Genomic DNA, 27421 nt, shown 5'->3' with positions numbered 1-27421 from the left:
CTCGCCAGAGTTAGCTAAAAAAAGACAACAAAAATGCAAAATGATTTGTTTTGTCATCAAAGATAGGCAGTTATCCCGAACCCTACCCATTACCCTCAAAACATACAGGCTGTTAAAGAAATTTTAGTAATGTAAGAATAAAAATAAAATAAAAAAAGCACACACACAGAGACGGGAACCAAACCCGTGATGTTACACTTACGTCTTAACTACTTTACCACGAATAAGAAGACATTCAATTGGACAGAATTTGTCCTTTTCGCTCTCACACCATTCACGGCAGCACTGACGAGTTACCGGTCACGGCAATATCCATACGAATGGCCGGAAAAAAAAATCTTATTCTGACAATCACATGAATATGGTGTAAATAATGTAAGTGTGAGTTAGATTTATTTTATTTTCTGCATTTCTACACACGACACGACACTTGATCTTAAGAAGGCATTGTCACTGGGGGAGGTTCCAAAGCACTTTTGCGCAGCTGTCACTCATGATTCCACGCCCCTCTCAGTTGCCACCGTGCCCCCATGTAAAATTCAGGGTCAAAAGTCTGAAACTCAAAAAAAAAAAAAAAAGAAAGAATTACAAGTTTTGAAACTGTAAAAAAAAAGAAAAATATCTCAATATGAAAAGACTGATAGAAGAAAAAGGGGGTCTTAAAAGCAGCACATACCGTCCATTTGTTAAAAAATAGTGACCACCCCGCCCCCTGGCTCGAGCCTACGAGCTAACCTGTAGTCTGCTCGCGAGATGGGAGTGGTAAAATGGGCGCCCTGTGGCTTCAACGGCTAGCACAGGCATCTATGGGCGATCAGTTATCCAGATAAATGAAAGCACCATCCGGGCGCAATTGCACGGCAGGTCGGCCATCTTAGCTCGCTAACCTACGGCACACGGGGACAAAATATCTACGTAATGCCAGTGGTACGAATTCGTAAAAAGCTTGGATAATATGAAAAATATATTTCAATACCTTTACTCCTCTTTGATACGTGTTGGAGTTAAAAAAAAAACTAATAAAATTATACTTAATGAAAACACAAACTAATCACTAATGTACATAGAAGTCAATACCATGAAACTGTGTGTGTGCGCGCGCGCGTGTGGTTTGGCCTCTGGCCACACAATTTCTAGGTGTGTTGCTGCCACCTACTGGACATTTTTTGGCAGAACTGCAAACTCGCCGTGATCAGTCCTTCACAAGTGTTTGGTGATGATTTTGTCTGCCGTTCCCTGTGTTTCCTTCCTCACAGGTACATTTTGTAGCGAACCGTTTCCAGGTTTCCCACTTTCTTTTTAAAATAGGCCTGCCTATGGGAACGATAAAGACTAGTGACTAATACTACAGAAAGCGCATGGTGTTCGAGAAGTGACAGAAGACAAGACTTGGACTCGGACTTTCGATTTTTCACGAGGAAATTCGACACTGGTGGAGAGTGGAGAGGAGACAATCGACTCGAGCGAGGTAGACAATCAAGCTTATGATTAAACAAGATGATGATGATGAACCGGGGCGGGAACTAAAGCCGAGTTGACACATTACAACATAACAGCAAATGTGGGTGGAGGGGGTTGTACTTCAAAATAGACGAAGTATATTTCATTCCTAACTCCTACCTAAATGATTCATACATATGCTTCTGCTGGTGTGTTTCTTTTTCTCCCAAAACATATTTTTCTAGCGCTTTTAGAACGTTTGTCCAAGTGAGGTTGCCGTCCAACGTCTTCTGTATCTTTACTTCCGTATACGTCTTTGGAGACCAAACGCTCTTCACTATATAACTCTCCTGAATTTGCACTGGACGTACTGAAGTTTCGACATAGTACGTGCATCATTACTTAAGTGGAGTAAAATATCATTCATTAAATCTTAGTGTCCGAAAAGACGTTTTTCGGTGCGCGGTAAAGCTTCTCTGGTTAGCTTAGCTTTGTTTGCTAACCATACAAAGTCAGAGTCGCGCTTACCGTTTACATATAACTAAGCAGAGATCAAGTAGTTCAGTGGGTTGTTAAGTGTCGTGATTATCGTAGGAGAATGTCTACGAAATTTGTGAAAGAGGAATTCGAGGTGGAACTTGGTGGAACAAAAGAGGAGAATGCGCGTCAACGATTGGATGCCGATTTCAAGAAGCCTCACGATGGAACAGGTTTGTTTTCTTCTTATTCTAATTTGTTTACTAACTCGTTTCATTTCTGAACAGGATAACTGTTTATTTCTGAATTCTCGAAAATCCGTCTTGTGTTGGAGGCAGACATTATTGTCAGCTGTGGGAATTTTATGTTTAATATTTGAGACAGATGTGCCACATTTGCATGTTTACTTAATTGTTACATTGGTAACATCTGAAATTTGTACTGTTTGGGTCTGATGGTGTCCCCTCGTGACAATTTTTTTTTATATAAGATTTTATTTATTCACCTTTTATACCAGGCGAGACGATTGACAAAAAAATACACATTTGCAATGCCAACCTGGCTGCGATCGCAGAGTAGGAAAAGCAAAAGAAAAGAAAATACTGTTCTTATACAACAAACAAGGCTGCATGCTGAGCCCGATACTGTCCGCGCAACAAAATCTAACATAAAATTTGTGGACAATACTATACAGCAGTCGACTCAAATCAAGAGGGGATAAGGCTCTGTACAAGCATGAGATTTGGGAATTGCTCAAGTGGTGCTCGACAAATAAACATCATTAAAATGCACAAGAACTAAAAACAAAACAAAATAACTTATCAGTGACTTCAGAAAGTGCAAAACAGACACTGGAGACTGGAGAGGGTTTGACCAGTTACATTACTTGGTACTCGCATATAGTATCTGCATCTAAAAAAGACTTGTTGTGGCTGATTCCATTTCTGATCAGTCATCTCTGGAAGCTATGTGTCTAGTTATCTGCTAACAACAATAACAGCGAGGACATGTCTGAAGAGAAAATATGGTTACACTCATGTCTTATGACATCACTTTACAATGCCAAAAGAACATGCTAAAATTGTGTTTGTCTTCTTGTGTCTTGCAGATGAAGAAGCGCTTCATTCAGAGCAGCAGGAGCCAGAGCTCATTTCCATTAAAGAGGAGGCGGCGGAAGGGCCCGCCCACATTAAAGAGGAAGAGGAGCTGGGGACTCTTCATTCAAAAGAGGAAGCGGAGCCAGAGTCCTCCCAGATTAAAGAGGAGGAGCTGGAGTTGGATATCACAGAGTTTCCATTGACGGTCATTGTGAAGTGTGAAGATGATGACGATGACGATGACGATGACGATGAAGATGACGATGAAGATGGAAAAGGTGATATTGATGACTGTGGAGAATCCCAAGAAGACAGCCTCTTGGCTCCGCTATCAGATCATGACGATACGTCGCACTCTCCTGACACTGATGATGATGGTGATGAATACACTACAAGTGACGTGGCATGTCACGCTGATAACAAACAATTGAAATGTTCTCAATGTGACAAAACTTTTTTCAACAAGTCAGCGTTGAAAAGACATTTGAGAACGCACAAGCAAGAGAAACTGTTTGCCTGCTCAGTTTGTGGTAAAACATTTGCTCATAAGGGACATTTGAACAGACACATGCGGATGCACACTAAAGAGAAACCTTTTTCCTGCTCACTTTGTGGCCTTAAAGTCACTCATAAGAGTAGCTTAACAAATCACATGAGAATTCACACGGGAGAGAAACCCTTTGTCTGCTCAGTCTGCAACTTAAGTTTTGGGAGACGTTCGTATTTGATAAAACACACACGAATACACACTGGTGAGAAACCCTTTTCCTGTTCAGTTTGTGATAAAAGATTCTGTATAAAGGCAGATTTAAAGACACACACAAGAACACATACTGGTGAAAAACCTTTCGCTTGTTCAGTTTGTGGTAAAAGTTTCTCTTTGAAGGGAAGTTTAAGAATACACACAAGAACACACACTGGGGAGAAACCTTTTGTCTGCTCAGTTTGTGGTAAAAGTTTCACTGTGAAAACATGTTTAATAAGGCACACAAGAACACACGTTGGGGAGAAACCTTTTGCCTGTTCAGATTGTGGTAAAAGATTCCATGTGAAAACATGTTTGATAAGGCACACTAGAACACACACTGGAGAGAAACCTTTTGCTTGCACTGTCTGCAACTTAGCTTTCATTGATCGGACTGCATTGGTTCGACACACAAGAACGCACACTGGGGAGAAACTGTTTTCATGCTCAGTTTGTGGTAAAAGTTTCACGCAGAGATGCATATTGGACAAACACGTAAGAATACACACTGGTGAAAAACCATTCAGTTGCAATTTGTGCGATAAAAGATTCTCTCGAAAGGATCGGATTAAGAGACACAAGTGTGCTGGCGAGAAAAACAGTGGCAAATGAAGCTTGAAGAAAAAAATAGAAAGACATTTTCACTGAAGCAAGATGGAGATGTGTAAATGTGATGCTAAATAGTAAATAAAGTACAAATCTTTAATTATAATATTTTCTGTGTGTTTCTATTTTCTTGTCATGGGTGCTGCCAGGCCTGGTAGAAAGTGGGAGGAGCTTGAGAGGGCTTTTATTGGCATTGGGGTGGTCACATGATGCATCAAACCAGATCACGGGAATATCCACATTAGGAAAATATTATTATGATGCTTGAGAATGCCTTAATAGTCTTAAGGTTTGTTTGCACCCAGCACAGGCTTATGACACCATGTGCCTGATTTAGCAAAGCAGCCCCAGAACATAACTGAGCCTGATGCAGGTTTCAAACTTTGGCACAGTGTTTTCTTTGTACAACTTGCACAGGCAACATTTCTGGTACCCTTTTGTTAAGCAAACAATTCAAAAAATCAACACTGATTTGGAAGAAATGCATTTTGACAAGCACCAAACTCTACAGATGTTGATGCAGTGTATCAACTGCTGGAGATGAGGCAATTAATTTTAAGAACTCAACTACAGTAAACTCCAGTAATAGTCGTCATTCCCACCGAGCAGTGAGAGAATGTCCTTGAATTTTGTCAACCGTTTTTTTTTTTTTTTGATGTTCTGTGTGTTAAACCAGCAGTTTGTTTGAATGATTAGGTTACCGTAATATGTATGCTAACTTTTGTGGTGTTTTTATTATATGTTAGCATTAATCTGGTGCACTTTGGTCAACTGAAATTAAATATTATAGTTGAACAATTTTGTTTTGTAAATATCAAATATTGAATTCTGTTTTGTTTTGCATGTCATTTTGTTAACTGGGAGTAGCAACTAAAGAGCTTAAAACAAGCACCAGTTGCATCTTTTTTTTTTGGGGGGGGGCAACTGTGAGCGAGCAGGCCCTAAGGAATACTTTAAAAAGTGTTCTTTAATAAGTTCAAATGTGTTTTAATGTTTTATTGTTCATTTTAAAAGATTTTTGGAAGTGTCTTGGAACGTATCCTACGCTATTATGAGGGTTCACTAAAGCTAAATTGGATTTACTTTCGTTGGTTAAGTGTTTTGAGAGTCACAATTTAGGTTTCCAAATTGTACGACAGGATAAGAAAGGTTTTATTTTGCCTGATCAACGTGCTGTTGCGTCTTCAGAGAGTCACGTGATGTTGCTGTGACGCTTTCCTCGGGTGTTTGTCTCCCCCTGCTGTCTGACACTATTTCGAAGATTGCATGATATGTCATTTAAAACCTGCTTGGCTACATTGCTGTATACTCACTGTACCAATAATCCTAAAAAATTATACTCATAAGGAAGGTTTAATGTTTTTAAACAAAACTAAAGAAAACAATTAACGTGTTTTCCTGAAGCCTTTTATTTAACTTGGCACTTTCATTGTTCAATTTGCCGTTGCGTCTTTTTCAGACAGTGGGTCGTGTACTGAACTAAATGATTTCTAATCAGCACAAAAGGCACTAAGAACCATGTTAAACCAGGGAGAGGGATACATGGATGATTTTGGGTCACCACACGGACTTAAATATTTAAATCCGTCGTAAAAATGACAACATCTTGTGGACATCTAATGAACTTCAAACGTGACTAAATGATGTGTTCGTTTACCTTCTTACGATAACACAGCATTACTTGGCGACGTATCTCGAAACATACAAACGAGTGAGTCAGTCTCTACACCTCAACACAAACATTTATCACACTGCAAATTTAATAGACATAGATATAACCCACGCACTGCACACCAGCAGGTGGCGCTAATACGACTAAACGTTATTTGCCAACTGCCATTAAACACCAAGAGAAGAAAAAGATGAAGAACCGTTGAGCTTTAGCTCGCTAGCTGCGAACAACGCGTTTGTTAGCAACACGATCGTAAAGTATACGACAAGTGTGGGCCTAAATTGGGATTGTGTGAAAATGTGTAAAATGGAAATGATAAAAGCGTTTCTGAATGCGCGATTAGGCGCGGCCGTGGAAGAAATCTGCGTTGTGTTTCAAAGAACGATAGAAGAGTACGAGGAGGAACTTGGTCGAACAAAAGAAGAGAACGAGAGACAACGTCAGCTCCTGGATTCTCTTTTCTGGCATCGAGATGGACCACACAGTGCAGGTTTGTCGGCTTTTTGCCCTTAAAAGTCTTTATATATTTTTAAAGGCATTTTCATCGGCGAACCGCCAGAGTCAGTAGTGTTCTTAATACTGAAACATTTGAGTAATAAATAATGTCGTACGTTTTTTTAAATACTCTGATCTGAAGAAATTCTCCATCAAAGTTAGTGTCATTTTTCTCTTCTTGTCATGAAAAAAAAAGATATGTTTACTTGACCCAGGCTTTGCCACGCGCAATTGCACACGTATTTTATTCTTCTCCTTCTCCTGCATATCTTGCAGTTTAACTCATTGCTGCCCAGCTACATGGCCTATAGGCGCTTTTACAGGGTGGCAAAGGGTGGTAGCTGCCACCTTCACCAAATCCCTTGCCTCTCCTCCATTGCCACCCCTGCAGTTGGCAATGAATCTTTGCGTCGCAGCTACGCGCCTGGCTATAATCGATGTTTTGAAATCAATACATTGTAACATATTCGCAGGTTTATGGGAGACGTTAGACAGTACGCGCACTTTTATTTATTTTATTTTTTTTACAACGGAGCACACACTGGATTGCTGTTGTGAATATCTCTCGCTCTCTCGCTTTTACACCCAACGGCAAGACATGATGACACTGACTACGTTTACATGCAGCCAATATTTGGGTTAGGTTCAAAAGTCCGGTTTCTGAAACATCGGCATAGTTCGTTTACTTGCATGAGCGGAAAGAGTGACTCTCGTATACTTGCTCATTGTGCTCACTTGGAAAACCCGTTTGAAAGCACAACACACAGACTTTATTCCGCGAATAGATTCATGTTCTACGTTCAATAAAAAACATATTTATGTCGCTCACCATGGCGAATAAAGTAGTCTTGTTTCCTCCTCGCGCCAAAAGTGCGCTTCTTTGCTGTATTATTTCCAATGTTTGCACACCAGAAGTCTGGACTTCTATACTCGGATAGATGTTTGTATAGCTACACACGGTCATTTTCGCCACATAGACAGAAAATAATGTAAAAACGTCGCCGGGAAATCAATGTATTCAAGTGAGGCTCGTTTGGGGAGTGGGACGGCGCCGCATGCAAGTCGATGTTGTATCACAAAGATGAAGATCCCTTGCAAATAGAACTAAGTGAGGAAGGAGAATGGAGAATACGCTCAAGGCCAACAAACTAATGCCACATTCCAAATACGTTTATATGAACAAGAATTCCGATTCAGAAAGGGGTAAGCCTTATTCAGGTTTTTAAAAACTCAAATAAGAGCATACATCCATAAACCAGTTACAATATGCTGCATTATGTTACAATCATGTGTTTTTCTTTCTTTCTTAAAGAAGTTATTTCTAACCTTTAAGGCCTTTTTTTTTTTTCATTTTCAGAGTGCATACCTTATTTTGATTTTGTTGACCAATTGAATGCTTTTCAATTGTTCATACTAGTGAAGTAAAGTGGAACACTTTGGATAAATAAAGGTTACATAAAAACAAAAAAAATAATACAAGTGTTTGTTTTACCTTTTCTTCAGTGCTGTCATGTTTGGATTCTGTTTTCCTTGTGTGTCTTGTTAAGTGTGATCCCGCCCTTCCTCGTGTGATCCAATCAGTGCCCTCGGCCACTTGTGTCTTTCATTCTGTCACGACGGGTGCGATTTGGTGGAGGAGCCAAAATGCAGGGAGGAAAAATAGCCAGGCAAGGATGCAGTTGATGAAACAAAAAGGGATTTTAATTTCTATAAAACAAAAGCGAGCTTCCAAATGACGACCAGGTCAACCAAAACATGGTGAAAACAACAAGGCAAAAACGGGCAGCATGACACGAGGAAAGACAACGAACCGACCCAGACAGAGAGGAGACAGCAGACTAAATACACAGACGCTAATGACACAACAAGACACACCTGGGGCAAGACACAAGTGGCTGAGGGCACTGATTGGTTGACACGAGGAAGGGCGGGATTACACACTTAACAAGACCAAGGAAGACACACAAGGAAAACAGAACCCAAACATGACAAGTACGGTGCTTTTTTCTAATTTTACTTTACTTTTTCTACATAAAAAAAAAAAAAGCTTGATACCTGAGAAGCGTGTGTACAAGTATTTCTTTTGTATTTATATATTTATAAATAGATTTTCAAACTATTGTTAGCATTTCAAAGTAGGGTTTTAAATTAGGGTTAGGGTTTAGAATGAGGTTTTCAAACCAGGTTTAGGGTTACAAATTGGAGTGTCAAACTACGGTTAGCGTTCTTAACCACGCGTTTTTCCTTTCGGTGTCCTGCAGACGTTGCTGACGAAGATTGTCATCCTGAGCAGCGGGCGCCAGAGCCTCCTCAAACGAAAGAAGAAACGGACCTGGAGGGCTTTCACATAAAAGAGGAAGAGCGGGAGGCCGATGTCACTAAATGGCCTTTGACCTTTGTGCCGTGGAAAAATCGAGATCAAGCTCAAGGTGAGGACACCAGAGGGGCGGAGTCTCCAAGCAGCAGCTCAAGTCAATCCACGATAACAGAAGGTGATGGAGACCGCCGTGGAGGATCCCCAGCAGACAGCCTGCCAGTTTCACTGTTAAATAGTGACGACAGAGCGTCACATTCTCCTCACACTGCCGATGAGAAACACTTGAAAGGTGATCTGATGCGTCGGTCTGACGACAAACGCTGGCAGTGCCCGCAGTGTAACAAAACCTTTAAGTACAAGTCAACATTAAAAAGACACGCGAGTACACACAACGGGGAGAAACCTTTCGACTGTCCAGTTTGTGGCAAAGGCTTCGCTCAGAAGATACATTTAAGAGCACACATGCGGGTCCACACGGGAGAGAGACCCTTTGCCTGCTCCGTCTGCAACTTAACGTTCAGTCAACGGGCGTCCTTGGGTCCACACATGAGAACGCACACTGGGGAGAAACCTTACTCCTGCACCGTTTGCGGGCAAGGTTTCTCTGTAAGTCTCAATATGATAAGACACAGGAGAACACACACCGGGGAGAAAACATTTGGATGCAGTGTTTGTGATGAACGATTCTTTTACAAGTACCAGATGAACAAACACGTGTGCGCTGGCCGAAGAGCAGTGGTCAATGAAGCTGCAACGTTTTAACGTTTGGAGAAAGACGGCGGAATTGTGGTAAGATGTAAAAGTGGAGACGTGATCCTGATGGAAATACAAGACGGCAAAAAAATTTGATTTTGTTTGAATCGAGTCCCATCAAATTGTTGCTGTTTCAACTTTAACCACTGATGACTGATAACAATGTTTAGGAGTGATCTAGTAATCACGATGTAAAGCAGACTATGTAACTAATAAGAATATACCGTATGACTTTCGGCTGTGTACTGTATTTTAGTAGTTAAAAAAAAAAAGATCTTGCGTGTGTAAGATACTGCGCTGTTTTTTGTTAAAAAGCAGTTCCTTAAAGGTTTATAAGAACTGTAACATCAATGCTCATTTACATAAAGTCATCTATTGTTATATGTTAGCATAACGCTAGCGGACTTTTGTTAACACGTTGCCTGGTTTAGCATTTTATTACGCAACACTTCATTTTCTTTTGTTTTATGTCAGTTTTGCATTTATGGCAAACAACTTGAAGCAAGCATGCTGGGTGACTAATTGGACTTTTAATTCAAAGCACATGTGAAGTTTGTTCATGTTTCAAATGAACAAATACGGATCCATAAAGATGGTGAGAGTACTTCAAACGCTTAAAAATTGTTCTGTCGCAATAAAAACACAAGTCCAGCCTGTCCGTTGTCAGGCTTTTATTTCAATTTTGCAGGTGTATCAAGGACAACTGACAGTATGTGCACGCGCACATGCACGAGTTTAGCCTGTCACGCTGTTACTGACAATTTTGCGGAAGCCGGCAACTACAGAAAGCTCATGTTTCAAATGACATTTGATTTGTACAGCACTTTTCATAAATTACAAAAACAACATCAAGTTATTTGCAGAGATAAAAAACGGACAATAAAAATGGCAGCAAACACATGAAAAGCTCACCTTCCATCGGCACATGCAATTGTTTAACCTAACATTGCATTTGAAGCTTGAGCACGACGACATCACTCCAAAAAGCCAACGCCGACGACGACCGCTGCAGTGACATCATTTCAAGGTGCCATAATTGCAAAGCGACATCTTGATCATTTTTGTTTTTTATGTTGACCACGTTATTTGCAGAAGGTACAAATGAACATGAAATCAGGACAAAAACTTTTTTTCAATTTTGATTTATAACACAAATTACAAAACGTTGTTCTACTTGCCAAAGAAGCTAAGCTACAAAGAGCTACTGTAAGACCTGTGTTCTGTTTCGACCTTGAGCTAAAGTGAGATTTAAGACTTTTGTGAAAATGTGTCAGATGTGTTGTTTCCAAAGTCTCAGAAATAATTCATTTCTCGAACGATCTCGAGCACACTTGTGTGACTGACGTCACTTTGGCTTTCATTTCGAAGTACAGTGAGCAGGAATTGAAGTTTTTTTTGTTTTGTTTTTTTACATGTTGAACTAATCCCGAACACACACAAAAACTTAGATGCAGAATGTGCAGACGAAAGGTTTTTCTCCCAAGTGTATTTTTATGTTGTTGCAAATGTGCCTTCCGCGTGAATACCGAAACTGAGCAGGTAAAAGGTTTATGTCCACTTTCCGTTCTTATATGTTGAGTCTAGTAAGACTTATGAGTGAATTTATTCAAACAAAATGAACAGGCAGTTTTTTTCTCCAGTGAGTTGATCTTTTACCACACGCTGCTGCTCAAAGGTCAAAGGGTGAAGGTCATCACTGACGTCGGCAGGACAAAAGGCGACAAACATTACTTGGCAAGGTCAAAATTGACCAATCAAGCTAGGGCCGCTTGATTATGAAGAAAATATTCATCACAATAAGGACGCTCATTTATTTTTTGGTACAAAACAAGAAAATGTTTAAACGTAAAAATTATTAAGACAAATATTTATTATTTGGTGATGAAACATTTATATTAATTTAGTTATTATTATTTTTTAAGTGCAAATGTATCACTTTAAACAACTCAAACAACTCAAATTTAGTAATAATAATCTTTTTTTTTTTTTTACAATTATGCTGGTTTTGTAATTGTGGAGTGTAATAATTGAAATTGTAATAGAATTTCGGTTATTTGCACTGCCCTAAATTAAGCTTCATGTTACGACTGTGATACTGTATATTAGAGCTGTCTAAATTAATCTCAACTTTATTTTTTCTCTGATTTCTGTAGTCGTTCATCAGAGTTGACTGATTATATTTTGTATTGAATCAAAATTTTGACATTTGCAAACATTTACTTTTGCGTTGAAAAACAATGACCAGACCAGCGACCGAAGTCGCTTCAAAAAGGTCGGTGAGTACAACATAAATTCCTCTCATTAATATTGCTCAATTGATGTTTTGTCGGTTTTTATCACTAAAAAAAACACTAATAAAACAATAATTGAGTAACAAACAGTAATTAGGGGGGAAAAGGTTTTGTAATGCACTTTAATGCAAAATAACATTTTATTCCTTTCGATTAATCAATAGAATAATAGATAGAATAATTGATTCTAAAACTAATCGATAGTGACAGGCTGACAGCCCTACTGTATATGCACTTTTTGTGTGGTGGCCCGACAGTGCTGGGTTCTGCCACTGGCCCAGATTTTAAACCATACTTAACAAAATTCCGAATGGCCAAAATGCACACGAGTGCATTTCACACAACGCGTCCTTGAATGGGGACGATTGAAGGTGCACAACAAAGTTTAAAAGAGTAAAGTCGATTGAACATTTTAAATGGATTAAACTATTTTTTTTTAAAAATATGTTAGATATTAAAAAAGAAAGAATGTGTTGATTTCAACATATCTATTCATGAAATGTGTACTAGTGGCCAGCTTGGGGAAGCAACCATAAATGAAAATATCTCAAAAACCTGATGTGCAAAAAGAAATGTAAACACATTTTTAAATCAGGGTCAAAAATACGTTTAGGGACACACAAAGTGAGCTCGGATTCAAATTTGCTGTTGCCCAGTGTTAATTAATTAAAAAAATAAGAAATGAGTAATATTCAGTTCACATGTCTGCTTTTTGTGGCAAAAATATTTCCCTTAAAAAACAGAAAAGTTATACATGACAGCAGCTGCGATAATTAGTTTATTTTGACGTTAAAACGTTAACTTTAAAATGTTTAAATTGAATTGAATTAAATTCGGCTTTGAAAGGCACTTATGCGAAGCAATTGTATCACCCACTTTCTAGCATAAAATATATATATATTTTTTAAGAGGAAATAAACACACACAAACATTGTGTCAAGTGGAAAGTACTGGAGTAGCAAACGAGTAGAAAGTGAACAAACCTGCTCTGTGAAACACACCGCGAGGCTTCTTGAAAACATCCTCCAGTAGTTGTTCTTGTCGCTCGTTCGCTCCACAAAATGTCTCCTCGTACTCTTCTTTCACACTTTCCTTACATTTTCACACGACTTGGGCTTTGCTTACGTCACGACAACAAACTCCTCATCTTTGTTAGCGGCAAACAGGCTAAGCTAGCCTGGAAGCATCAACGTGCACCGACGCGACTTTATTCGGACACGGAAATGTAATAAATGTGTCACTGTAGGAATTTGGAGCTGGTCGTACTATGTCGAATCTTCAGTACCGTACCGAAGCAGGACTAATTCGAGAAGAAATATGAGAAAGGGTTAGTGAAGCGCGTGAAAGTAAAAAATCCGAGTAGTAGACGTCGTATGGCGAGTCCACTGGGACAAAATACGTGAGACTAATATATTTCCTCAAGAAAAGCAAGTTGCGATCGTAAATTTATAAATATTTGTTAATGTGGTGCTTCGCCTGCCTAAACAAAAATCGACCTTTTTCCCTAGAAATGCCCACAGATTTTAAAAAAATGGGAATAAAAAATAAATAAATAAATAAACAAAAAGCCAAACGGCGGCCCTACTGAGGTGTAACACACACACACTTTAAAAAAGAAAAAAGACAATCCAGTATTTTAGGAATGTACTTTCGTGATAAATGTTATCATTTGTGTTTGTGCTGCCTATTTGACGACGGAACTCGCCGTGGAAGCTTTGTTTGCCATTGTAGTGCTTAATTCACCCAGCAGAGGGACTCAGCACTAGCTCACTGTATCCATATCTTGAACCGCTTATTCCTCACATTTGTGTGTAAAAATGAAAATGCTAACATGAACATGACTTGACAATTTTTTTTATCATCTTCCCTCTTCACAATGACAATAGTCAATGGTAACTTGGTGATATAATTCTCATTTTCATTGTATTTCATTTAATGTTGGAGAGCTTTACAGTACACCACACCATGGGTCTTTTGTCATTGATTTGAATGATTGACCATTTTTACATCATCAAATAGTCACATTTAATCCAGGATCGCATATACACTTTGCAGCTCACCAAACAGTCAATCCTTTCAGTCTATTAATAGCTTCACTTCTCACTGCTGTTCTCACCCGTACACTTGTGTCTCGTAACATAAGCCTTACTAAAGAAACTTTTAGCACATACCCTGCAACTGAATGGTTTCTCCCCCGTGTGTTTTCTCATGTGCGTTGTTAAATTTGCCTTTGTAGACATTCTTTTACCACAAACTGAGCAGGCAAACGGTTTCTCACCAGTATGTGTTCTTGCATGTCTTGTTAAGTTTCCCCTTACAGAGAATCTTTTATCGCAAACTAAACAGGCAAATGTTTTTTGTCCAGTGTGCATTTTGGTGTGTGTAATTAAACTGGTCTGTAAATTGAATCTTTCATCACAAAATGAGCAGGCAAAAGGTTTTTCTTCCTTGTGTGTTCTTGTGTGTCTTGTTAAATTTGGTTTTGTAGAGAAACTTAGATCACAAACCGAGCAGACAAAAGGTTTCTCTCCGGTGTGTGTTCTTGTGTGTCTTCTTAAGTTTCCCCTTACAGAAAATCTTAGACCACAAAGCAAGCAGGCAAAAGGTTTTTCTCCGGTGTGCGTTCTTGTGTGTGTTGTTAAATTTGTCTTCTGAGTAAATCTTTTACCACACACCGAGCAGGCAAAGGGTTTCTCCTCTGTATGGGTTCTTGTGTGTTTTTTTAAATTTGTCTTTTGTGAAAATCGTTTACCACAAATGGAACACTCAAAAGGTTTCTCATCGGTGTGTGTTCGTGTGTGTATTTTTAAATTTTCCCTAAAAGAGAACCGTTGAGCGCAAATTGAGCATGCAAAAGGTTTCTCTCCAGTGTGTATTCTCATGTGTTCTTTCAAAACCCGCTTGGAACTTAATGTTTTCCCGCACTCCGAACATTTCCAGTGTTTTTTGTCAGTGTGGCATGTCATATCATCTTTTATGTAATCATCATCCTCCTCATCGTCATCGTCATCATCCTCATTTTCATAGTCATCATCATCGTCATCATCATCGTCGTCATCATCGTCGTCGTCGTCGTCATTATCAGAAGAGCGTGACGGTATGTCGTCACTATCTGATAGTGGAGCAAAGAGGCTGTCAGCTTGTGATCCTCTCCGGCGGTTCCTGTCACCTTCGGCTGTCATGTGTTGCCTTGAGCTGCTGCTTCGAAGCTCCACCCCTCTGTTCTGCTCACTTTGACCTTCATCATCCTCATCATGACTCTCCAAATAGACAACAGTCAATGGCAAATCCTCTTCTTCCTTGATGTGGGGGCTCTCTGGCTCCTCTTCGTCTTTACTGTAGTTGGGCTCTTCTTCCTCTTTAACAAAGAGGGGCTCTTCCTCTTCTTCCTCTTTAATGTGGAAGTACTCTGGACGAATATCTTCAATCACGTCTGCAGGACGTAATTAGACAAAACACACATGGTTTGGTGAAGTCAAATCTCAAGCTGTGACTTGTATGTTGTGTATTATTGTTCATTTGGTGGTACCTTGACAGACAAACATATTTGGTCTGTGACTGAGCTTATAGTTCAAATTACATTTATGTCAATTAAATGTTCCCCATTGAAATGCTATTCGCCTGATAGAGGGGGGGGGGGGGGGTTAGGTTTTTAATGTTTGAAAAAATAGCATTATAAATGCAGTGAGCTTTACGAGTGCCTAGACATACACATTTTGAGTGACATGAGTCGTCACTTGTCCAATGTATTTGTCTTGACAAACGAGCAAAATTTGAGATAAGACTGCACTTGAGACACCCTCCCCTAGATACATACCACAACCAGCCGCCATCAATTGACAATGGCTTCTTTGCAGTAAAAGGGCAGCACTGGTGGTGCTAATGCATCATTAAGCCAGTTTGCCAGTCGCTTACTGCCCACAGAAAAACAACAATGAAGGACAATACATTAAAAGCTGCATTAATGAGTTTGAAACTTTTTTTTACACACGACTGCCACCTCTGGACTAAAGTGTAAATGCAGCCTCCATGATGCTCGTGCATGAGCGAACAGAAACTCGTCTGGCAAGAGGCCACTCTTTACAGACGAGCAAAGATGACTTCAACTGATAGAATGATAGAAAGACAATAAGACAATGATAGAGCAATTCTGAATAAATTGCTTGCACAGATAATAAAATTGTATACCGTGATATAGTGCAGTTTCTTGAAAGGAATTTTATATTATCTAGTAATAATTCAGGCCACACGAATGCCCAAATATCTATATGTTTTATTTATTCATTTTAATTACCAGCACCAAGTTTTCAATGTACCACCTCGTAAAATCTAACTGTAGCTGCCAAGTCCAGCACAGGTCGGGATAATAGTCAAATACATTCAGGTAACTCATTACACACACATAGTTTTATGTGCTTTCACATTTCTGCATTGTCCAATAGTTCTCATACATTGTTTGACTTCATTTTCAAATTTCGGCTTCTGATTAGCGTATCGGCATGTGAATATGCCATGTTAGTCTAAAATAAAAGGAACAAACCTGCTCTGGGAGACTCATCTCGAGGATGCTGGCAAACGGAGTGCACTTGGAGACGTTGCGGCTCTTGGACCTCTTCCGCTCCAGAAAGTTCTTCTTTGTACTCAGCTGTCTTTCTTGTGTACATTTCTACACGATAACAAACGCTTACTGAACTCACACTTGATCTCCGGTTGGCGATGTTTTGCCAACAAACGCGTCTCTTTGTTAGCGGCTAGCAAGCTAAGCTAGCTCGAGAGGCTTGGACGTGCGACGAGACGAGGTTATCCGGGAACGAAGATTTTATTTAACAAAAATTAGCTTTAAGTCCAGTAGTGGCAGAGTCCTGTGTTAAGTCTTCAGTGCGTTCAGTAACTGATTCGTTTGTGGTTTCGCATAAGGAGTACAGCAACTTCCCTTGGACACACCAAATGTCCCAGAATTCTTTGCGCGTCTTTACGACACGAAGCCGGTGTTGACTTCCCACAATGAACGTACTGTAATTTTGTATTTTTTTCTGATTTGAAAAACCAACTTTCAAAAATGTTGAACCTCTAAAACAAAGCCCTTATTGTTGTTTAAAATAGTCGACATTAGTAGGCCTGAATGTGGATGTTATCGCTCTACTCAAAACACACGTTACACTTTTTTTTCTACTGAGAAGAAGCTTGCTATTTAAAAAATATACATATATATATATATACATATATATATACATATATATACACATATATATATATATATATACACATATATATATATATATATGTATATACATATATATATATACACATATATATATATATATACATACATATATATATACATATATATATATATATATATACACATATATATATACACACATATATATATACATATATATATATATATATATACACATATATATATACATACACATATATATACACATATATATATACACATCTATATATATATACACATATATATATATATATACATATATATACGCACACACACATATACACAAACACACAGGTTGTCGTCAAAAAAATATATTCAGGGCCCACAATTTAAGTGAATTCAAGTATTTGTTTACTTTTACATTATTTGGGCCTCCAGCTCATAAAACCCATGAAAACAGCATGTCAAAAAAAATTTAATAATGTGAAAAAATCCCCATGCATACTTCCCAGTGTTTTGCATGAGGATGGATGGATAGTGTTTTCAAAACGATGTCGATCTTCAGTAGTTGGTTGGATTCCCTTTGCCTTAATGCGCCGTGGCATTGCCGAGGAGTCCTGGAAGCCCAGACTTTATTGATGCGTGCTGTCAGCCCTTTGTTTTGGGGTCCGGTGGCCCTCATTTTCCTCCTGATAGTACTGTATTACAAAATGAGGGCCACAACACACGCACACACAAATCCTGTACCAAAACCCAATATTAACCATTACATTTTCTTTGAATTCCAGTGTTCTTTTGAAATGTTATTCCCGTATAAGTCTACATCAATCTGATTAGGAATCTGATAAACTAATCAAAAAGAAATGGGACAGGTTAAATAAAGCCCTTGTTGCCATGAAGTGGAATCCTCATACTGCATTTAGAAATCATCACTTTTCAAGAAAGCATTTCTGCCTTTCACGATTGCTAAATGCATTTCTAGAAACCACCGATTTCCTCCAAACCTTAAGCACAAATCCAACATTTCAAACGACATCGACAAAACCCTACTCTTCCTGCAAAACCAATCTTTTGCTTCAAACCAGAACTCGAGTCAATCAAAAGAAAAATGACACGGAGCAGTCGTACACACAACATAGAAAAAAGGAAAACGATCAGATTGCAAAGCTGTGGAGAGAATGTTTTCACAACAGAAATATAATTTTGCAAAACAAAGTAAACATTCTGTTTGTACTTGTAGCACAAAAATAAAAAATAAAAAGGACTAGAACTTGCGATGCAGGTCATTTCATAGGCAGATATCAATATAGTGCTTTTCCCATAAAATGACACGACAATGACATCGTTTCTCAGTTTATTCACGTGATACATATCCTACGTCACTTGTTTCTATTTGTATCTTCACATCATTACGTGTTATACATTTTCAGTCAGTTCATTCGCTAATAAATGCATAGAAAGGTTCAAGTTGAACATATACGCAAAATCACCATCAGATACATGACACGGGTTCCGGCCTCTTTTCTTCACACCAGCAACTTTTAAAACCACCTTCGACCATAAACTTCCTATCAGCATACTTTAGTAAACATTTGTTGATTAGTTTGTTTTTGTTTCACATTCAGTACAATTGATCACATAATTATGCACCAATTTGAGAATATTTTAGACACTAATGTTTACAATGAACGAGACAGAAAACGTAACTCATCTTATTTCTTATTTAATAGATTCTGTCAATAACATATATACTATAAATAAAAAATAAGAAAACTCCTTTTCTTTATGTTTAATATCAACTACAACAATTGTTATAATACAAAATATATCATGAGACATTTGTACGGAAAATAAATATGAAAAAAACTCAACCAAATACTGCCTCTCGTAGTACTTTATGCACATTTTTGACATGCTTCTTCAAGTGTGCAGACTGTGTAAAGTGTTTGGGGCAATGTGGGCAAGAGAATGGTTTCTCTCCTGTTTGGATATACTTGTGTCTCTTCAGGTTGTTCTGGTCGAAAAATCCTTTGCCCCAATATGGGCGCCGGTGTCTTTTCTCACCCCGACGCCACCTCAGATGCGCATTGAGTTCGATGCTCCTTCGAAACTTCTTTTCACATAAACGGCAGCGGAATGGTTTCTCCCCTGCGTGGGTTCGTGTGTGGATCTCCACATCTCGTTTTGTGAAGAATCCTTTGTTGCACAGCTGGCAGACGAAGGGCCTAATTTTCCCACGTACCATCTGGAGATGTTTGTCGAGGCCAAAGCCACAGAGTAGACAAAACCTTTCCCACGCTGCTGGCAAACACGGAGCCTGCCATTGCGATGCACTCGGAGATGCCGCTGGCGCCAGTAAAGCTCTTTCGGCAGTTTGTGCAAGAGAATGGTCTTTTAAGACCGGTGTGGAGGCGGACATGGCTCCCAAGGGCATACTTGCCGCTAAGAACACGACCACATTCCGCACACTGGCTCTCAAGCGGCTTCTTACCAGTGACAGATGGAGACCGCACGGGTGCTTCAGCAGCTGGAGTTTCAACTTGCGTCACTTTTTAATGGCTCGCGCTTTAGGAGGAGTTTGAGAGGTGGATTTGTTTCCAGTTTTATCGCTGCCATGATGGTTCATTTCCTGCTTAAGTTTTCTGTGCATCTTTTCCTACATCGTTAGCTTTTGCTGCTTTGGCTAATTTCTTTGCATTATGAACTTTTCCATGATCTTCTTCAACAGGAGCCTTCTTAGCAATATTTTCTCCGGTCTTACCTGAACTGGCCCCATTTTCCGCCACTTTTGCACTTGCAGTTTTCTCCAGTAACGAACTGGATTCTCGTTTTGCGGTTTGTTCTTCTTTAGAGAAGTTGCAATTTCTGAGAGAGTCACAATTGGAAGGTTTAGGTGTGTGAACATTTTTTAAATAGACTGGAATCAGTCTGACTGACGGAAGGCAAATGGGACTTTTGGGGGCTGGTGTCATTGCTAGCTAATTCTGTACTTGAAAGAGAAGAAGTCTTTTTATGGGCAGCAGGTCTTGAGGACAATTTGAAAGTGTCTTTTTAACATGAGGATTTTTTTTTTGGAGAGAGAGAGACCTCTTACATCTCCCAGCCGGGAATATTGTCTTGAGCGTGGTGATGGTATCTTTGGTTGTACTCGACTGGAGACACGCACTTGAGGTTTCCAACCCGTTTGGGCTATCCTCATCTTCAGCCGTGCTCGGCTTTCCGGTCATCACAGCAAGGAGGGTTTGTGTAGCACAAGCTTTATTTCTTAGGCAAACCTGAGCCTTTTTTTTCTTTGAGAAAGTCCTGCGGATAAAGATGCTGGAGACGTACGCTTATTTTGGGAAGCAAGCAACTGTTGACACGACAGCGAACATCTGATTGTGGGACAGTCGGGAAATTGCACCTTGCGGAATGCGTGGCTGGCGATTTGGAAAAAACAAAGATTTTTTGGGGGGGGGCGGAGTCTGCGCTGACCGTTGTCTGGATTGGTTCTGTCAATATATTTGGAGGATTAGGAGTGCACTGTTCAAGTGATTTGCTTGCTGTAGCGGTCAACAATGATGAGGGTGTCATGTCAGAAGAACCAACACAGTGTTTTGGTTGGGGCGCTTTCGCAACTCCGAGGGGCCGGCAATTTGTGGGTTTTGTTGTATAAGTGTCACAAAGTGTCTCATTTGTTGACTTGTCTTGTTGCGACTGTGATGCCAACGCTTGGGCAGGTAACTTCAACGACTCGCAGAGCATCCTGGAGCATTACAGAGCTTGTGTCGCCCAAAGCGCATGCGATGGCACTTGCGGCGATGAAGCCGTTAACATTAAGAGATGAATTCTTCTTCACTTCAAGCAAGAGTTGAAGGCAACAAAGGTGTTTCCCTTTGGGGGCTTTGGCAGGTGTTTGACTTTTTCTGAGGGCTGTTTTCTTTTCTGTCTGTTTTTGTTTACTTGCACTACTTTTTCACACTTGCTTTTATTTTCCATCAAGCCACATTTTATTTGTTCTCGTTGCGGTTCGTCCGGCATTGTTGGTTGAACGCTGTGTTCCTCATCGTGTTTATGTGCTGCCGTTTCCCCAAATGATGGGACCTTAATTTGAACCTGTGACGTCTCCAACTCTTTCGACCCCAATTCAGCCAAGGTTTGACCAGCATTCGATGCCGCTTCCATGTTGTCACTTCTTGCAGCAAGTAATTTACGATCGTTTACTGCCTCTATTGACTCCGTCTGTGTCGCATGTAAACTTTCGGTTTCATTTCCACGTGCAGATGCTGGATCTAAGAAATGTAAAAGGGAAACAAGACAGATAAGACATTATGAGTTTGTAAACCTTTTGAAGTATGATTTCAAAATGTGCCTCAATATTGCCAATCAAATTTAACTTCTCACCTGCAGCTGCACACGATACGTTTCTGCTGACCTCGGTGGGTGCAGAATTCTTTCAAATAAACAAGAGAAAAACATAACATATTTTTATAGACAAAGCCCATTTTATTTATATAGCGCCAATCCGTAACACAAGACAGAAGGCGAAGCAAACCTAAACAACTCAAGCCTCATTAAAACGAATTTACCACTAACCACTAAATACTCGTGGACCAGAGAACCATCTTGCACAGAGCCCGCTGATTTTCACCGATCCATACACTTTTTGTACAGACCAATCACAACGCAGTATTGTGTTTGGGGCGTCGGATATATTCTTCAAATGATTTCGTTTATTTTTGCTACTGAAAGTATGAAAACACTACCAATCAAATACTATTTTCCATCCATCCATTTTCCTAACGGCTTATTCCTCACAAGGGTTGCGGGGATGCTGGAGCCTATCCCAGCCGTCTTCGGGCAGTCGGCGGGGTACACCCTCAACTGGTTGTCAGCCAATCGCAGGGCACACAACCTTCAACCGGTTGGTGTGTATACAGATCAACACAACATTTGAACAAGTTGTAGACTTTTTTTGCCACAAGAGACGTACGCACCTCACGGTTTAGAAGTGGACCTGCTAGGTTTGAATTTCCTTCTTTTGGAGCGTCAACGTTGTTTAGCATGATGTACACCATTTCCTCTTCATTAGATTGCTTGCCTTGTTCATTTGTGATTTGCCCCACTGGTTGCACGAGCAGGAAAAGCTGACCAAGGTCTGCAAACATTTACACAAACTCGAATTAGCTTTAACTAAGCATGCTTATTATATGTATGCACTGTCGTGCATCTCCATCACTGAGAGAAGGTATCTTGATCCACTGCCAGCAAAACAATCCATTCAGTATTTGTAATACAGATGACTAAAATCACAATACCATCAAGTTTGATTAGAAAACAATATGATTCACAGCATTTAACATGCAATATGATTCGCATTATTTGGCACAACAGTAGGATATAAAATGAAAAAAATACTGAGGTGGTATTGGTACTCTGTAAGCAACTTGCTTTTATTTATTTCTTAGCAATCTGTTTTTACTTTGGCAACCAACATACTTAAAAATGATAACTGGAATTATTTCCCCTGTAAGTGTGGTTAAAATACCATCCAAGTTAGCAGTTTCACTCAAGTGTTGCCATGTTATTTATGTACGTTAGCATCTTAGCAGATGCTAAAAGGCTCAATCCCCCCCTTTTTTTTTTTGCCTCTTCTCAATTTGGCAGCTGGTCCAGACCACAACAGCTGTCAATCATTGTCAAAGTGTGACGCTTGCCATTTACGCTAAGTGGCAGACGTGATTTCTATGCTGCCAAAATGGTTGCGCTAGCGGCCATTTTGGGATGCGTGACGTCAAGGTCCGGATGTCCATTCACTAATCAGGACCAAGTTAAACATAGTTGGGATATCCTGGTTGCTTCATAAAATACCCTTGAATTTGGAAGACAACGTGCGTCGAACGAAATGATATTTCGTGCATAATTTTGAGTTGTAGAATCAAATACAATTATGTAACATTTTTTATAAGGATAAAAGTATCTAAACTCACCACATTGTATGGCTGAATCCCGCTTCGTCGACATGCGACTTTGGCCGGAATCACTCATCAAACCGCTTCTCGCATCCGCATTTAGTCTGCATGTAGTTTTGAGGGTCTCGTTCTCCGCCTTCAGCTTCGATATTTCAACCTTTAAGTCGTCCACCACCGTTTCAAAAAGCTTGGTTGTTCCCGCGACAGTACTCTTCACCAGAACATCCATAAAGGAGGCGTACTGGGCTTGAAAATGTTCGGTGGACATGTTAGCACGTAACCCGGAAAAACGGCTCCTTGCAACGGTTGCCTTCTTCAAATTGCGGCGTGCGTGATGGCCTTCTTCAAAATGTCTGCCAGACACGCAACGTGTTACGTCACATTTGCTCACGGGCTTGTTTATTGGCAAGTAGATGGCGCATTACCGCCACCTACTGTGCTGGAATGTGGTCACTTATAGAACTATTGGACACGCCACAAGTAGGAAAGTAAATACAACTTCATATTTGTGTGGGCTTTATAATATATTTTTGGAGGAACCGTTTCTTTTCGGCTGTTGTATTGTATGCCACGGAGGAGGCGGGACTTCCAGCTGCTTGTGCTAATGCCCTTGTACCCATTGGCTGCACGTTCCGGTCGATGTGTGCGAGTTTGAGCGAGTTTGTGCGAGTTGCACAGTCAAATATTCTTCGATTACGAAACCTCGCAGAAGCTGGAACTCGTCACAAGTTTTGCAGAGCCAAGTTTTGAATTCGTTTTTTTCACTGCACCAAAAAACAACATGGTGCCCACCAGGTACGAGAAAGACCCCCAGGGACCACATTCAATTCAAAAAAATTATTTCATTCTTTAAAAAAAGAAACGAAAGGGGACAGAAAGAAGTAAAATTTATATCTGCCCCGGATCAACACACAAATAAAAGATCAACACAAAATAAATGACAGCAAGCAGTCAAGACGCTTTCCGTGTAACAATTAAATGAAATGAGACTAAATACACAGACCCTAATGACACAACAAGACACACCTGGGGCAAGACACAAGTGGCTGAGGGCACTGATTGGTTCACACGAGGAAGGGCGGGATTACATTTAACAAGACACACAAGGAAAACAGAACCCAAACATGACATTGAGTTGAATACATCGTTCTTTTTGTTGAATATTTTAGGTTTGGAAAAAATATCCGTTCCACTTAAGTTGTACTCACTTACCCTTTTTTTTTTTTTTTTTTAGTTTTTTAAAATTTGATTTGCATGTTAATTGGTAAAAAATCATGATGGGCTTTATACATTATTTAAGGCGGTTAAACTCCATCAATTCATTAAATTGTTAAGTTTTAGAGTGATGGGACATTGTGATTTCCTAGGAATGTTGCAGAAGTGATCATTTGGAAATGTAACCCTTTATAGAAATAAAGTTGCATACTGAGATGCCGCCATCATTAACATGATCATTGTCTTCACATAGTTGAATATTGATTATAGTGACCCCAAATCAGATCAAAGCAATTAAAATGTATGATTTCAAAAGGAAACAATAGAATTTGACAAATCAACCTGCAGATAAGGAGAACACGTTTATCATATTTGACCATTATTTCCTTTATTTCAATAGTAATACAATTAGGCATTCTAACAACACTTCTTTGGTTATATTAAAAGCAAAGTTACATATATTAATGCGATGATGCTTACACTGTGCAAGAAAAAGCTCAACTGATCCTATTTGCAAGCCAATAATTGTTAGAAAAAACAGGTTGTTTTTTAAAATTGGTATTGGTCGTAAATCGGGTCATTTGTAGACCGAGGAGCCGCTGTGTCGTGATTATGAGGCAAAATGAGTCAATGATTCCCAACACAGCCTCAGTTTTTGCTGCTCTTCTTAGCTGCCCACTTTTCTGTTTCTTCAGCATGTGCTCTTGAGTGCGTTGTTAAGGTTGACCTTCGAGAGAATCTTTTAAGACAAACTAAGCAGGGATAAGGCTTCTCCCCAGTGTGCGTTTTCATGTGTTGAGTCAAATTTGAACGTGCACTGAAACTTGAATTGCAAATTGTGCAGAAGCAAGGTTTCTCACCAGTGTGTGTTCTTGTGTGCATTATCAAGCTCGCCTTTTTAGAGAATATTTTACCACATAATGAACAAGCAAAAGACTTTTCTCTTGTGTGTGTTCTTGTGTGTATTATTAACTCACCCCTGTCAATGTATCGTTTGCCACAAACTGAGCAGGCAAAAGGTTTTTCTCCATTGTGTCTTCTTGTGTGTGTTGTTAAATTTGCCTTTAACGAGAAACTTGCACCACAAACTGAGCAAGTAAAAGGTTTCTCTCCCGTATGTGTTCTTGTGTGTATGTTTAAATCTCCATTCTGACTGAATCTTTTACTACAAACTGAGCATACAAAAGGTTTCTCCCCTGTGTGTGTTCTTATGTGCGTTGTTAAACCCGTCTTTAAAAAGAATCTTTTACCACAAACTAAACAGGCAAAAGGTTTTTCTCCATCATGTCTGCTTCTTGTGTGAGTTGTTAAGTTTGCTTTTAAATAGAATCTTTTGCCACAAACCAAGCAAGCAAAAGGTTTTTCTCCGGTGTGTGTTCTAGTGTGTCTTGTTAAACCTGACTTTAAAAAGAATCTTTTGCCACAAACTAAGCAGGCAAAAGTTTTTTCTCCATTGTGTCTGCTTCTTGTGTGCGTCGTTAAACCTGCCTTTAAAGAGAACCTTTCACCACAAACTGAGCAGACAAATGGTTTCTCTCCAGTGTGTGTTTGTGTGTGTCGAGTCAATGAGAATTTGTTGGAAAATGTTTTGCCACAGTGAGAACATTTGAACATAAAATTCTTGTCAGTGTGATGTGTCATTTCACCTTTAGAGTGTTCGTCATCATCATCATCATCATCATCATATGAGTGTGACCTTACGTCATCACCTTCTGATAGTGAAGCTAAGAGGCGATTTAATTGTGATCCTTCACAGTGGTCTCTATCACCTTCGTCACTCTTCACAAGGACACCAGTCAATGGGAACTTGGCGAATTCACCCTCCCGTTCTTCTTCTTTATTGTGGTCCAGCTCTGGCACTTCTTCCTTTCTAATGTGAGATGAATTTGCCTCTTCCTCCTTGATTTGGTGGGATTGCTGCTGCTGCTCAGGACGAAGATATTTGCTGGTGTCTGCAAAACACACAACAAAAACATATGGCTTGGTAACCTTTAGCTTTGTTCAGTCAAGTATCGTGTTAAGACTTGAAGATAGTGCCCCATATACTGTAGGCCCCGGTTAGCAGTTCTACTACGACTGGGAGAATCTCGCAACTGAAAGTTGTGGGTGGAGAAGGACGCTGACTAAACAAATGATGTCAGGAGAGGAGAAACTGATCAATGCAGCAGAAGACAAGCAGACCGGCAGAAGAAAAGGCTGCAACATGCTCAACTCACAGACAAGTCACAGATGTGACTGGTTTGGTCTGTAACATGTCACAAAAAGTAAAATAAAATAAAAATTGTTGTCATTGTTCGCCAAAGTAAATTAGACATTAGCAAATGTCTTATTTTAATTAAACACAAAGATAATCTATCTGCTTTCATGAAGCACTATAGCCTATAAATCAAATTATATTTACTTTTGTGATCCTGAAATTAGAGGATTTAGATTATTTTATGAAAATAGTCATCCATTAATTTGAAGATCAGTTTATCGATTAATTTCAATGACACTCTACATGCGATGTAGTACACAATATACTAAATGTGTAAAAAGTAATTTGTGTAAAGCTAAGTATGTAATTGATTCTGACCATTTTTTTCAGGAATATCCGAGAAAACACTTATAGGTATGACTTAACCACCTTTGCAATTTATTACCAAACAAGTGAGAGTAAGTGCGCAAACCTGCTCTGTGCAAAACATTATGAGGCTGTTTTGAAAACAGCGTCCAATCTTTGTCCAATTCTTTTGACCGATAAAGTTCCCCCTCGTACTCTTCTTCTTCCACACTTGTTGCGCACATTTCCACACGACGATCACAACGCGATCTGCTGCGTGATGTGTTACTAACAAACGCTCCCCTTTATTAGCGGCTAGCAGGCTTAGCTAAAATAGGCTAAGCTAGGCCGAGAAGCATTAACGTGCAACAAAACGAGTTTGCCCAGAAACAAATACTTAACTAGTGTTGTTTTATTTCAGTAAAGTAGGGCTGGATGTCATAAATCGAGGCCGCAGTACGTACAGTCGTAATTTGGAAAGATTTTAGTGACGCTCATTGAGTACCATCGCCAAAAACAAACAAAAAAGGTATGCGGAAGCCTCGATTGAAAGTAGTACGGCAACTCTGCTTAAACAAACATGCTACAGTCACGAACCCCTGAGACATGAAATACATTCACTACCAGTGTAAGTGTCC

General features: G+C 39.5%; 5 protein-coding genes and 1 pseudogene across 6 annotated transcripts; 2 read left to right on the top strand and 4 right to left on the bottom strand.

The window, feature by feature from the left end:
• The first annotated feature begins 1722 nt into the window (after positions 1–1722).
• LOC147176569 (uncharacterized) lies at positions 1723–4465 on the top strand. The gene is made up of 2 exons (XM_086071193.1): positions 1723–2150; positions 3026–4465. Exons 1-2 carry the CDS (start codon positions 2039–2041, stop codon positions 4369–4371), a joined length of 1458 nt encoding a protein of 485 aa, XP_085927319.1. The 5' UTR covers positions 1723–2038; the 3' UTR covers positions 4372–4465.
• Positions 4466–6211: 1746 nt separating this feature from the next.
• Positions 6212–10258, top strand: LOC147176568 (uncharacterized). The gene is made up of 2 exons (XM_086071239.1): positions 6212–6527; positions 8794–10258. The coding sequence occupies exons 1-2, from the start codon at positions 6335–6337 to the stop codon at positions 9609–9611; spliced, it is 1011 nt and encodes a 336-aa protein (XP_085927365.1). The 5' UTR covers positions 6212–6334; the 3' UTR covers positions 9612–10258.
• A 3473-nt stretch (positions 10259–13731) lies between these two features.
• LOC147176567 (uncharacterized) lies at positions 13732–16842 on the bottom strand. The gene is made up of 2 exons (XM_086071191.1): positions 16434–16842; positions 13732–15326 (listed from the first exon to the last, which is right to left on the bottom strand). The coding sequence occupies exons 1-2, from the start codon at positions 16555–16557 to the stop codon at positions 13987–13989; spliced, it is 1464 nt and encodes a 487-aa protein (XP_085927317.1). The 5' UTR covers positions 16558–16842; the 3' UTR covers positions 13732–13986.
• Positions 16843–18782: 1940 nt separating this feature from the next.
• Positions 18783–20302, bottom strand: LOC147176566 (uncharacterized; annotated as a pseudogene).
• Positions 20303–20766: 464 nt separating this feature from the next.
• Positions 20767–23370, bottom strand: LOC147176565 (uncharacterized). The gene is made up of 4 exons (XM_086071249.1): positions 23045–23370; positions 22052–22212; positions 21459–21507; positions 20767–21346 (listed from the first exon to the last, which is right to left on the bottom strand). Exons 1-4 carry the CDS (start codon positions 23292–23294, stop codon positions 20910–20912), a joined length of 897 nt encoding a protein of 298 aa, XP_085927375.1. The 5' UTR covers positions 23295–23370; the 3' UTR covers positions 20767–20909.
• A 1263-nt stretch (positions 23371–24633) lies between these two features.
• LOC147176564 (uncharacterized) lies at positions 24634–27335 on the bottom strand. 2 transcript variants are annotated; one of them, XM_086071199.1, is made up of 2 exons: positions 27248–27335; positions 24634–26193 (listed from the first exon to the last, which is right to left on the bottom strand). In XM_086071199.1, the coding sequence occupies exons 1-2, from the start codon at positions 27279–27281 to the stop codon at positions 24890–24892; spliced, it is 1338 nt and encodes a 445-aa protein (XP_085927325.1). In that variant the 5' UTR covers positions 27282–27335; the 3' UTR covers positions 24634–24889. The 2 variants fall into 2 exon arrangements, with proteins under 2 accessions (XP_085927325.1, XP_085927324.1); XM_086071198.1 differs by having other exon boundaries at positions 26911–27331.
• Positions 27336–27421: the final 86 nt, after the last annotated feature.

Source organism: Leptonotus elevatus, chromosome 3 (genome assembly GCF_054856555.1).
Source record: "Leptonotus elevatus isolate MCC_2025b chromosome 3, RoL_Lele_1.0, whole genome shotgun sequence".
Lineage (NCBI taxonomy): Eukaryota > Metazoa > Chordata > Actinopteri > Syngnathiformes > Syngnathidae > Leptonotus > Leptonotus elevatus.
Note: the sequence above shows the minus strand (reverse complement) of the source record. Positions and strands in the feature narration are given on the sequence as shown.

Coding starts and splice junctions, on each gene's coding strand:
- LOC147176569 (XM_086071193.1), top strand. CDS start 2,039: ATGTCTACGAAATTTGTGAAAGAGGAATTCGAGGTGGAACTTGGTGGA. Junction 2,151..3,025: donor GAAGCCTCACGATGGAACAG/GTTTGTTTTCTT, acceptor TGTGTCTTGCAG/ATGAAGAAGCGCTTCATTCA.
- LOC147176568 (XM_086071239.1), top strand. CDS start 6,335: ATGTGTAAAATGGAAATGATAAAAGCGTTTCTGAATGCGCGATTAGGC. Junction 6,528..8,793: donor AGATGGACCACACAGTGCAG/GTTTGTCGGCTT, acceptor GGTGTCCTGCAG/ACGTTGCTGACGAAGATTGT.
- LOC147176567 (XM_086071191.1), bottom strand. CDS start 16,557: ATGTACACAAGAAAGACAGCTGAGTACAAAGAAGAACTTTCTGGAGCG. Junction 15,327..16,433: donor AGATGAGTCTCCCAGAGCAG/GTTTGTTCCTTT, acceptor TACGTCCTGCAG/ACGTGATTGAAGATATTCGT.
- LOC147176565 (XM_086071249.1), bottom strand. CDS start 23,294: ATGTCCACCGAACATTTTCAAGCCCAGTACGCCTCCTTTATGGATGTT. Junction 21,508..22,051: donor GTCCACTTCTAAACCGTGAG/GTGCGTACGTCT, acceptor TTTATTTGAAAG/AATTCTGCACCCACCGAGGT. Junction 21,347..21,458: donor CGTATCGTGTGCAGCTGCAG/GTGAGAAGTTAA, acceptor TACATTTCTTAG/ATCCAGCATCTGCACGTGGA.
- LOC147176564 (XM_086071198.1), bottom strand. CDS start 27,028: ATGTGCGCAACAAGTGTGGAAGAAGAAGAGTACGAGGGGGAACTTTAT. Junction 26,194..26,910: donor TAATGTTTTGCACAGAGCAG/GTTTGCGCACTT, acceptor TGTGTTTTGCAG/ACACCAGCAAATATCTTCGT.